This window comes from Chinchilla lanigera, unplaced genomic scaffold (assembly GCF_000276665.1).
Source record: "Chinchilla lanigera isolate Chin_1 unplaced genomic scaffold, ChiLan1.0 scaffold00019, whole genome shotgun sequence".
Classification (NCBI taxonomy): Eukaryota; Metazoa; Chordata; class Mammalia; order Rodentia; family Chinchillidae; genus Chinchilla; species Chinchilla lanigera.
In genome coordinates, this window is record NW_004955420.1 from 12,919,738 (window position 1) to 12,931,999 (window position 12,262).

General features: G+C 39.6%; 1 protein-coding gene across 1 annotated transcript in view; it reads left to right on the forward strand.

The window, feature by feature from the left end:
- Pak2 (p21 protein (Cdc42/Rac)-activated kinase 2) overlaps nucleotides 1-11,218 on the forward strand; it is a 37,196-nt gene extending 25,978 nt beyond the window's left edge. The window contains exons 10-14 of the mRNA XM_005383142.2: nucleotides 359-476; nucleotides 2,791-2,890; nucleotides 6,057-6,253; nucleotides 8,013-8,150; nucleotides 8,704-11,218. Coding sequence (XP_005383199.1) covers nucleotides 359-476; nucleotides 2,791-2,890; nucleotides 6,057-6,253; nucleotides 8,013-8,150; nucleotides 8,704-8,790 — 640 coding nt within the window. The 3' untranslated portion in view covers nucleotides 8,791-11,218. The remainder of the gene's footprint in view (nucleotides 1-358; nucleotides 477-2,790; nucleotides 2,891-6,056; nucleotides 6,254-8,012; nucleotides 8,151-8,703) is intronic.
- Nucleotides 11,219-12,262: the final 1,044 nt, after the last annotated feature.

The following is a 12,262-nucleotide window of genomic DNA, read 5'->3' on the forward strand; positions in this document are numbered from 1 at the left end:
GGGATTTGATTTTTTTCTTTTTTGTGTTTTTGAAACAAGGTCTCACTATGCAGTTCAGGCTGGCCTTGAGCTTACTTTGTAGCCCAGGTTGGTCTTGAACTTGCAGCGATCCTCCTTCCTCAGTCTTCCAAGTGCTGGGATTACAGGCGTGTGCCACCACGCTGGTTTGTGTCTTTTAAATGATCCAGAATCATCACTTCGTTTTTTGTGCTGTTATAGTCTTCAGTTCTCTTTCTAGCTCTCAAGCTATCAAGTCTCATGGTTTATTACTATTACTATTAGCATTTGAATTCTTCAACATGGAGTACTGTGTGGTTAGAAAAAACAAAACTGTGAGTGTTTTGCATTCTGTTTTTAGTTACCTGGTGGGAGACGAGTTGTTTGTAGTCATGGAGTACTTGGCTGGTGGGTCACTCACAGATGTTGTAACAGAAACATGCATGGATGAAGCTCAGATTGCTGCTGTGTGCAGAGAGGTGAGTTTGATTCTTGTGGAACAACTTCTGCTATGGATAGCAAGAGGTGCAAAGAAGGAAAGCTTTTCTGTGCAGGAAATTTTTATTGTGTGAGATACTTTGTACACATTCTCTGCAAGTTGTCCTACACCCTTTTCTCCCTTTCTTTATGTGTAAGAGAGTTTAAGAATAAGGCATGGACCTTTAAAGAGCCAAGTTCACAGGCGAATCTCAGGAAGATGATCATAAGCTTACCATCCATTCAGGATACTTTTGAGAGTAAAAAGTTCTCGAACACTCAGCGGTGGAAACCCGAACCATCCCAGGCAAAGCAAGACATGTAGGAGTATTCCCCTTAAGTACTAGTAAGTCTCTGTCTACCTGTATTGAGTCACTGAAGATGGAAAAACTCCTTTCTTTATACTTACTAGTGAAATTCAACCCTTGCTCTTTGCTTAAGACGGTAGAATTTTGCTAAACTCTCTGAATCTAAGCCAAAAACAAGTTTTCCTTCAATCTGCATCTTTTTCTACAGATGAGACTAAGGTTAATGGTTTTGCTGTTGTCACTGAAACTGACATAAGTATCATAAGAATCATTGTTACAAAAGACAAAATTGTTGGGGCTGGGGCTGTAGCTCAGTGGTAGAGTGCTTGCCTAGCATGTACAAGGCCCTGAGTTCAATCCCCAGTACTACCAAAAAAAAAATAAATAAATAAACACAAAAGACAAAATGTTAAAAAGTTCATAAGCCTGTTTTCTATGATTTGGCTTTCAGCACTTGTGTAGTAATACATAAGTGAATTATAGGTTTTGCTCTATGATTTTTTTTTTTAGCGTTTATTAAAATGTTACAAAGATTTTTTTTGTTGGTTTGGTTTGGTTTTTTTGGAGGATACAAGGTTTGTCTCTGTAGTCAGGCTAGCCTAGCACTCCTTACATAGCCCACAATCCCCCTCTGCCTCCCATACTGGAATTAGGCATTTGCCACCATGCCTGGCTTGCAATTTTTAATTTTGAGTTACTTACACTTTACCTAAGGGATAGCATAGTTTTGATTGGAGGAAGGAAATAATTTCTTAATAGTTCTGAATCCAATATCCTTTAATGAAATATACTAGGTCACTTAAAAAAATGGATCAAAACTTAAGAATTTGTCTATACTTCATTTTTTTAATAGTTTTTTTCGGGGCTGGGGATATAGCTCAGTGGTATAAGTGCCTGCCTAGCAAGCGCAAGTTCCTGAGTTCGATTCCCAGTACTGCAAAGAAAAAAAAAAAGTTTTTTTCATATTTGATATAAAAATTTATTTTAGGAGTTCTAATTGCTATTCCCTTGTGTTTTCTTCCATATGCTAGAATTTTAAAATTGTGCTCTTTGTTTCTACTTACTTGTAGAAGTATTATTTTGGGGTTTTATTATATTTAAGAATCTGATTTTTTAAAAAAAAAAAGAATCTGATTATACTTACCTGGCAGGATACCATGGTCAAGAATCTGATTAAATGCCTGGTAAATATAATATAATAATATTCAGTAAAATCTGTTTTTTCCTTGAATAAGTAGAATGGTAATTTGAATGAGATTTTTAGTTGTTATAATGGTATACAGAGTTCATTTGTTGTTCATTTCTCATGGGAATAATAAATTAAAATACAGCTAACTTTTTCCAAATTTATACTCTCAGTATATTGGTTCAGAAACACTGGAGCAGTGTGACATGGGGTCACACACCAGGCATTCCAGCATTCTGGGCGACTGAGGCAGGAAGATTGCAAGTTTGAGGCCCCGGAATTCAAGGCCAGCCTGTCTGAAAAGAAAAAACAGTCAAGGCACAGGAAAGACTAGATGAGCCATTATTTAATATTGTTTCTGGCTGGGCGTGGTAGCACACACCTGAAATCGCAGCACTCGGGAGGCTGAGGCAGGGGGATCATTTGGAGTTTGAGGCCAGCCTGGGCTACATAAGTGAGGTATTTGTTTTTTGTTTTTTGCTTTTTTTTTTGGTACCTGGAATCGAACTCAGGACCTTGTGCTTGCCAGGCAGGTGCTCTTGCCGCTGAGCTATATCCCCGGCCTTACATAAGTGAGTTCAAGGCCAGTCTGAATAGCATAGTAAAACCTTGTCTCAAAAAGACCAAAAAAAAAAAAAGTGTTTCTGGATGAGTTCAGGGCATGGGAAAGGATCTTCTTGCTAATTGGGGCATTTTGTTTTCTTAACTTTGCATATGAGGTAGTTTTTTTTCCTTTATAAATGTTAAGTATTGGAAGGTCTTCTCCTGTGGACTGGAAACTTTTGAGAACTGTTTTATTGATAGGTGTTTCCTTCTGTCCAGTGTTTACAGGCATTGGAGTTTTTACATGCTAATCAAGTGATCCACAGAGACATCAAAAGTGACAATGTGCTTTTGGGAATGGAAGGATCGGTTAAACTTAGTGAGTAACAATTGAAGAGATAACATTAATTTGTTACTTGTTTGTTTCTTATTATAACTCCCTGTCTTTTATTCAATTAACCTCTTGTATTAAACTTTTTATGATTTAGTATGTGGAGAGGAAGGGAATCTAGTGGTAAAGAATATGGATTATGAACTGGACAGCCTGGTTTAAATAGCAGACCTACTATTGCTTGCTGAATAATTTTGGGCAAGTTACTTCCTTTCATTGGGTCTGTTTTCTCATTCACCAAGGCTAATAATAGTTCCTATCATAATTTTTTAGAGGTTAAAGATGCAAAATACTGAGGGAACACTACCTGGGACTATCAGAAAACTGGTTGTCTTAGGAATAAGCTTGACTTTGTTTCTGCCATCTGTTTTTTGTGCCTTACTCTTCAGTTTTCTTTGAATTTTATAGAGCATGGCCTCAAGGGGAAGCTTTATGATCCTGACCTCTGGTTGACAAGAATAAAATCCGCTTTAAATTCTAATGATCTTTCTTATCAGGCAGAGTGGAATCCTGAGAAGAATCCTGAACTTGTTTTCTTTGTGGTCATTATCCCTCAGTTCCAACTTTTCCCCTTGGGGGAGTAGAGCAGAACCACTACTGAAATTCCTCTTTAACTCTGCAAAATCAAAGGCATTTGTTTGATCAAGATACCAGGGGGTCACGGCCTTGCTCCCCCTGGGCAAGGGAAGTGCCCTGTCCTCCGCGCGTGCGCGTGGGCCCTGACGTGCTCATGGGTCCACGATTGGACGCTGCGGGAACAGAGGCAGGAGCAGTGGGCGGGACGGCCAGCACCTACTGTGCCACCTTCAAGTAAGGGCATCCGGCTTTCAGAAAATGTGGTTGATCTTTCAGAAAATGTGATTGATCGAATGAAGGAGCCCTCTCCATCTGGTTCGAAGTCTCAGTGGTATTCTGGTATTTATGGTGCCTCAGTTTCTGATGAAGAATTGAAAAGAAGAGTGGCTAAAGAACTGGCATTGGAGCAAGCCAAGAAGGAATCTGAGAATCAGAAACGACTAAAGCAAGGGACAGACCTGGACCGAGAGAGAGGGCTGCCGCCAATGAGCAGTTAACTAGAGCTCTTCTTGGAGAGAGGGTGTCGAATGAGGAGGAGCGCACAGAGGCAAAGCACCTGGCTGAGCAGCTGGAAGAGAAAGACAGAACGATAAAGAAGCAGGGTGCGTTCTACAAAGAGCTGCTGGCTAGACTAGAGAAGAGGAGCTCGGAGTTTTACAAAGTCACCGCTGAACAATATCAGAAAGCTGCTGAAGAAGTAGAAGCAAACTTCAGGCGGTATGAGTACCATCCGGTCTGTGCTGATCTGCAGGCCAAAATCCTCCAGTGTTGCCGTGAGAACACCCACCAGACCCTCAGCTGCTCCGCTCTGGCTAACCAGTACACACACTGTGTCAGTCATGCCAAACAGAGCATGCTGGAAAAGGGAGGATAAAGTCCACTTTAGAACATGAAAAATTCCTCCAACTCTAATTCCAGAAGCGGAATGCTTTTTTTCCGAGTAAGAAAATAGTGCACTTAAAGAGAAGACCACTAAAGAGAAGCTCCAGAAAATGAACTCAGCGGAATCATACCATGCTTTGATCAACAACAGTTTGAGAAGCCAAGGTCTAGATGAGGAATCAGTCATCAAAGGACACTGTTCTGTACCAGTAAATTCAATTTATGAAAAAATGGAAGAGAAGGGCGGTGCTCTCAAAAAAAAGAAGAGAAAAGAAAAGAAACCAAACATTTGTTTTTGTAATTTCCTGAAGGGCTTGACACCTTTTTCAGTCTGTCTGTCTTTCTCCTTTTTAAATTATATCCTCTAAAGGTTATTTAGTCAAATGGTCAAAATATAAGATTTCTGTTGTTTAAATAATCTTAGCAAGAGAGTTGGAAATAGACATTCACCTACATTTTTAGTTAGATACACATGAGAATTGAATTAGATTCTTTTGGACAGCATTTCTTCCTGGCTCTGCCGCTTAGTAGGTGAATGCTCATGGGTAAATTATCTAAAAAGATAACTGACTCAGTTTTGCCACTTATAAAATGAGTATAATTTTAAGAAATAGACTGGGGCTGTGGTTTTAGATCAGTGTAGAGCACTTGCTTAGCATATAGGAGGAGGTCCTGGGTTTAATTCCCAGCACCAGAGAAAAATTAAAAAATAATACTGCTCCTAAGGTACTTAGAGCAATACATGGCTTGTTACAAGCACTCATTTTCTATATAAATATTATTTTACCTAAAAATTGCTCCTCTGTTATTCTCTACTTGCAGAGTTACTGAGTTGATATACTGTAGTCAGTACACGGGTATCTGCAACATTATAAAGAAAATCTAAAACTGTCTTAAATGTTGAGGAGTACAGGAATGACAGTAATTTAATATTTTTATGTAGTATATTTTGTAGTTTTAAAAACAGGGCAGATAAACACTAAAATGGAAAGATCTCTAAAATTGGTTGTAGGAAAATGCTACAAAATATCCTAGTCAAATAAACCAAACCAAACAGTTCATAGATACTATTCACCTTACTTAATGCATAATGAAATCTAAAGCTTACAAGCTTAATTACTAATATTGTCTACATAGAAGTCAAATGGATTTAACAGTGGGAGGGAAGAAGTGATTCTAAATTCTGATTCTGATTTCCTTACCAGGTTAACACTGGGCACTACGTAGGCATCCTTTCCCCTGGTTAGACCAGGGAGGGTAGCGGGGAGGTGAGGTGGGTGGAGTAGATGAATGCTAGTGAGCCTGTACATCATAGTAGTCAGGTGTGTTCTTTTTCTAGGCGCTCTACTAAGTTGGGTGCTTAATGCATTTACTTTGTTTATTTTATTCAACATAGGTTTCATGTCCTGACCTCTCCCTAATCCACTGTGTTTGGTTTTGGTGTTCCTCTTCGGTCATTTTTTTTCTTTTCATATCTTTTTCAGTTTTATTAAACTTTTGGGAGCAGAATGAATTACTCACAATAAGAGTCTCCCCTAGTAACTGACTCTTTAAAGTAATATCAAAGTATTTTAAATGCATTCTGTTAAAAGACTGAATAGTCAGAATGTAATTATGTTATCTGAAGTGAATTCTTTGGATTAAGCCATCCTTGAAATTTGTAATTCTAGATGTTGTATTTTGTTTTGTTCCGTAGCCGACTTTGGGTTCTGTGCCCAAATCACCCCTGAGCAGAGCAAACGCAGCACCATGGTTGGGACCCCTTACTGGATGGCACCTGAGGTGGTCACCCGGAAAGCGTACGGCCCCAAAGTGGACATATGGTCTCTGGGCATCATGGCTATTGAGATGGTCGAAGGAGAGCCTCCATACCTCAATGAGAACCCCTTGCGGGTAAGGACATTAACAGCAGCTGCACTGTGAGGAGAACGCTTTTCCTAAACATTCCGGTCTGCCTGGAATGAGCCAAGAATTTAGAATAGAAAGGTGATAAAACCTGACCTCTGCCCTTATTGTCCATCTAAAAATCATACGGCTCCTGAGTTATAGAACTGAAAACGTTAGCTAAAGAGTTTGTAGGTGTTTTGTTTTGTGTAATGGCCAAAGTGTATATAATGGCTGCATTCATCATGGGGAGCTGGTACATGACACCTCTTCTTTTTCCCGTCCCTCCCTCCCCCCCTCCCTCCATCTTCTGGACCCCCCTCCTCTCTTGCAGGGGGCAGGGTATACATATTTGTACTATCTAATGATCACCTTGCTCTTAGGGACTTGGCACATGTACACAACATATCGCAGTTTTTGTTTTGTTTAATTCTGTTTCCATCCCCTCCCTCCAACCTTCCTCTGTCTCTTGGTTCCCTTTCTGTATGCTAAAGATATGTTTTGCTGTTTCCTGTTGTCTTTTATTTTACTCTTTATTTCCACTTTGGGTTTTTCATACAGAACAGAAGCCATGTGATACTTCAGCTTGTGTGTCTGATTTATTTCATTTGAAATGAAGCTTGGAGGTGCGTCCTTTTTCCTACAAAGGACTCAAGTTTATCCTTTACGGTAGAGTAGTGCACTACTGTGTGTAAACACCACATATTTCAATCCATTTTTCTGTTGGTGGACATAGAGACTGCTTCTGAGATTTAGGTGTTGTGCTGGAGTTTGTAGATTTTTAATAGCTGCATGGTTTATTTTGTAGTGTTCTTACTTATTCATAGTACTATTGAACCTAAGCCCTTGCACTGAGCTATATCCCTGCCCTTCCCCCCATTTTTTAGAGACAGGGTCTCATTATGTAGTACAGGCTGGCCTGGAACTCAAGGTGGTCCTCATGCCTCAGCCTGCCAGATACTAGGATTAGAAGTGTGTCATCATGCCCAGCTAGTTAATGTTAACTGGAGTACCTGCCCTGTGCCAGGTACTGTTCAAAGTGCTGCCTAAGAAAATCAACAAAAACTCCTGTCCTCATGAACTTAATATTCTAGTGGTAGGAGAGAGACTATAAAATAAATAGGAATACTGTGAATGTTTTAAGTGATGGACTCCTAAGTGCTGAGTCTGGCATGCAAAGAGCCAGGAGGTTCGCTTCAAAAGGATAGTTGGGAGAGGGTCGCTGAATCAGGCATTTGTACACAGGAGGTGAGAGAGCAAAGCTTACCAGGGAAGAGTATTACAGCAGGAGGAGCAGCAAGTGTAGAAGCCCTGCAGCAGGAGTGTTCTGGTACATTTGAAGATCATGAACAGCTTTCAGTATTACTTGAGTATACTGAGCAGACAGTGGGCAGGAAGGTGAATCCCTGAAGAAGTGAAGCAGTGGGTGGTGCCGTGGCAGCGTTTGGAAGAACTCTCACTTTCACCCAGATAAGGTGAGGGAGCCATTGGATAGTTTTGAAGAGAAAAGTAAAGTGTTTTACCCTTTTTTTTTTTTTTTTCTTTTTTTCCTTCAGTCCTGGGGATTGAACCCTGGGTCTTTGTATTGAGCTATAGCCACTCTCACTCTTTTTTATTGGTCGGGCGGGGGATCTGCTAAATTGCCCAAGCTGGGCAGCTGTTACCACAAAGGGGGAAAGAGGAAGAGGAGGAGACTCCGGGATCTGATAAAGGACACTCACCTTGTTGCGGTGCCTTGCCTATGTTGAAGGTGTTACTCTGTTTCCAGGCTTTGTACCTGATAGCAACTAATGGAACGCCAGAACTCCAGAATCCAGAAAAACTTTCTCCAATATTTCGGGATTTCTTAAATCGATGTTTGGAAATGGATGTGGAGAAAAGGGGTTCAGCCAAAGAATTGTTACAGGTAAATTTGGAAATGATGCAGTTGTTGGGAAAGTTGATTTTTTTGAGTAAGCAACAGAAAGTTTTCATAATGTTAATTGTGTTGCACTATTCATTGACCACCAGGAATAAGGTAGCTGCTGTACTTTTAGGGCTATAACTACTGGGAATGAAATTCATTAATACCATAATTATAATTTCTGCATATCATTCTTGACCTGTTTGGTGTTGGCATGAATATATTTATAGGCTATTTAAGTGTAGATTGTATGAAATCAGAAACACTAAAAAGCCTGCTACCAACTATAAAACTGATACACTGCTGAGCATGGTGGCACATGCCTGTAATCCCAGCACTAGGGAGGCTGAGGCAGGAGGATTGCATAAGTTTGAGGCCAGCCTGGGCTACATAGTGAAACACTGCCTAAAAAAAAAATGATACACTGATTATGAGGATTCTGGTCAGGCATTGAAATAATATATTTAGTTTGTTCAATTAAGATCAAAAGTAGCATATGAGGCCTACTTAAAAGAAACTGATGACTGTTACTCGTTGTCCTCCCCTGTTCTGGCAGCACCCCTTCCTGAAACTGGCCAAGCCATTATCGAGCCTGACGCCACTGATCATGGCGGCAAAGGAAGCGATGAAGAGCAACCGTTAGCGCCCCAGCTGAGGCCCTGCACTCTTCTCCATTTTTCTAAAGAAGTCTTTTAATATATGAAAACGAGTACTCTTTTGGGGGTTTAAAGAGATGGTCTGCGTGACATGGAGGAAAAACACAAACTAGTCCCTGAAGACAACCAAGAGAAAATTGCAAAAAGAGAATTATGACTTTCAAACGAACCCCTTCTTTAGGGTCCAAAAGAAGTGGTGGACTAAATCACTGCTTACATCTTGCAGCAGACAGCCTAGCAGGCCATTTATCATGCTATTTGCATTCTATTTTGCTGACTTTGTTAGAGTAGATCCTGTTCGTTGTCTCCTTTGGGGTGTTTTCAATACTTGAATGGCAGATTCGAGTTTTTTCAGAGTGTTTGTTTCATCTGCTGGTCTTCTGTTCTCCTTCATAGCTTTCCTTTTCTTTGACTTGCTCCGTTTGACTTGCTTTGAGAAGTTTTTCTCCTGCCTAAATTCAAAGCAAGTGTGATAGAAATTATGTAGCTCTTTATATTGACAAAGGAGATTGATACGGTTTAACCTTTTTTAGAAGTTAGGACCAGCTATTGTTACCTGTAATATTTTGGCTCAGAACTTGAACTGAAGGAAGGGGAAGAAAAACATGTAATTTTTACTTTTTTTAACAAATGTGAAAGAGTCATTTTTAGAAATTTCATGGTAGTGAGTTTGGCATTTGTTACATGTATAGAAAGACTAATAATCTATATTTATAACTAAATCATTGAACCAGAAAAAGAATTCCATGGACTGTACATCCTTACAATTTTGTCTTCTTTTTCAACCTGTTTCTTCTTCAGATTTGGCTTCTGGAACCAAAGTTATTTGTTCTTGCTCCAACTTGGGCCTTATGACTCTGTTTGGTGCCTCTACCTGCCCTTGCCCTTGTCTTGGAAATATGTTTCTGTATATGTTGCAACTTCAGGTGTTTTTGTTTTGATTAACCCTCTCTCACTTCACACAAACTCCTGTACTCCCTGTGGAAATAATACAATAACCATTGAATTTTCAGAACTTAAAAGTTAACTTTTCTTTTCCCTTTTAAAAGGAGAAATATTTGGGGCTAGCAAAAACAAAACAAGAGACTTGAACCCTGGTGAGTTCTAAAATAGAATCATGAGCGAAGTGTCAGTATTGTAGACATGCAGCCGATGACTGGCAAACTGTAAGAATTGGTCATAGGTTCCAATGTTACTAGCCCAGTACTATTAGGACTTAAAGTGGATGGATTTATGGGTCATTTGCGATGTTGAATTATTTTAGTTTTTGTTTATGTTTTTTCAAATAAGTGGAGAGTATTCATGTAAAAAAAACTGGAAAAAAGAAAAATGAAATGTTCTTATTGATAGTAATACTTTTTATTTTAAAGATTTAATAAAAGGTCTGTGACCTGTAGCGTTAATTATTAGAGTACCCGCTCTTCTCCCCTCCCCTCCCCTCTTGTTTTTCTTTCCTCTCTGCTCTTCTCCCGTTTTTGTTGTTGCCATTGTTTTGCTTTTGTAGGAGGTACTGTCCCTGCTGACATGCCGCCTGTGGTTGGTTCTGGCATTTTGTCCCCACTGTCTGCCGCTGAACTTCACACCTGCTGGACACTCTGCAGTAGTATAAATTGTGAATTAAAATAATTTCGCTATTTTGGAGAATATTGAGAAAACTAGCAGGGTTTTATTTTGTTATTTTGCATCATATCTGTGGTAAGATACTGGCCTGAGGAGAAATGGCTGTTTTTTATTGCTATTGCAGAGAGGTTTTCAGAAAAATTATTATAATAATGAGTGAAACTTCGTGACTAGAGCACTTAATGGCCTCTGTTTTCAATCTTGGTTCTCGATTTCATTTTTCTCTGGACTATATTTGGCCTTCTACAGCCATCCCTGAATTACAGAAACAAGCTGTTCGGTTTCCAGTGAGGCTCTGGTGCCTCTTGAGTTCTGGATTTGCACACCCTTTGTCAGCTGTTGTCTAGCTGGATGATGATGAAGAAGATGCTGCCATGAAATAGCAACCAGCCAGACGAGGAGACTGAGCCTCCTGACCGCCCAAGAAGGCACGTCCATCCTGTGCTCGGAAACCAGGCCCAGGGCGCCCGTGCTGATGCCCCGCGCTACGCCCTGACTACACACGGGGTTTTTCTGTTGATAGAAGCAGTTGGGGTTTGTACTTGCCACTTCTTTGATGGTTACCTGCATGTCCATTGCTGGCAACGGACTTTGTCATTAAAACCTGACTCCTAGGTTAAGGGAGCTGCACTGTGGTTATTCTCTACTTACCTGGATAAACTAACCTGTCATAGAAATATACTTTGTTAATTCTGAACTGTGTGGTTTTTAAACAAAGTAATCTTAAGAGCAATACAGAATTGTGATTTATTAATTTTAAATTAAAATGTTCAGATCTTGTTGAAAGAACAATTATATCTGAATCAAGATTGATGGTTTTTTAATGATTGCCTTTTGTACTCACCCTTTTGGTCATTACTTTAGAATTTCTATTTAAATCTGAAAGTTACCTTAGTATTCCTCTTGTATTATTAAGACAATGTTAGTATAGGACTTATTTATTATTTTTGTAGACTTTCTGGTGGTCCTAAAGTTATCTTTTCCTCTTGTTCCTTTTGCTGCTATTAGGGAACTGTTAAAACTGGGAAACCATGGAAATACTGAGCATTTTATCCCACCTAGAATAGGAAACAAGTATAGAGCAGCTGTGGCCTAAGACACATGGCTATCAAGTTCTGACTTCCTGTGTTGAGTGCCTGGCACCAAACATGAATTCTCTTCCCTTCAACATAGATAATAAGCTGCTTAAAACTTACCTAGTAACCACCAGACTTAAACCTGTGCCTTTAATAAGCAGTTATAAACTACCTACCTATGAGTATTTCTCCTTAGGACTCACTTAAAACCACATTTGTTCATACATACTGTATTCTAGCCAGAATAATTTTAGATCTGACCGGGCAGTAACTATAGTTTAAAAAAAAGTTGGACCTTAAAGAATTTGTATCAGTTATTGAATCTAACATTTTTTAAATATATTGAGACCCATGTCCAGTAAAATGTCAGTGTGTTGCTAATTATACCTAAAATAGAACCAAATACTAATTTTATAGTGGAATTTCATAGTAATACAAAAGGCAGGTGTCTACCTTGTCTCCACAGCTCCTACAATAGATACTTAAGCAGTTAAAGTCAGTTTTTCTGTAGCATGTGCATACACATGTGCAGTAAAGAAATACACGCACACACATACACACACACACACACACACACACACACACACACACGCTTTTTTCCCTCACACAACACATTTCTTCAGCGTTAGCAGAGGTGCTCTGTTTCATGCCACTGGAGCCAGAGAGAGGAGTCAGCCATTGGCCTGGCCTTGAAAGGACTGAAGTCTTTCTCACACACCATGCTAGAGCAATTCCATGAGGACGGGCAGAAGGACATGTATGA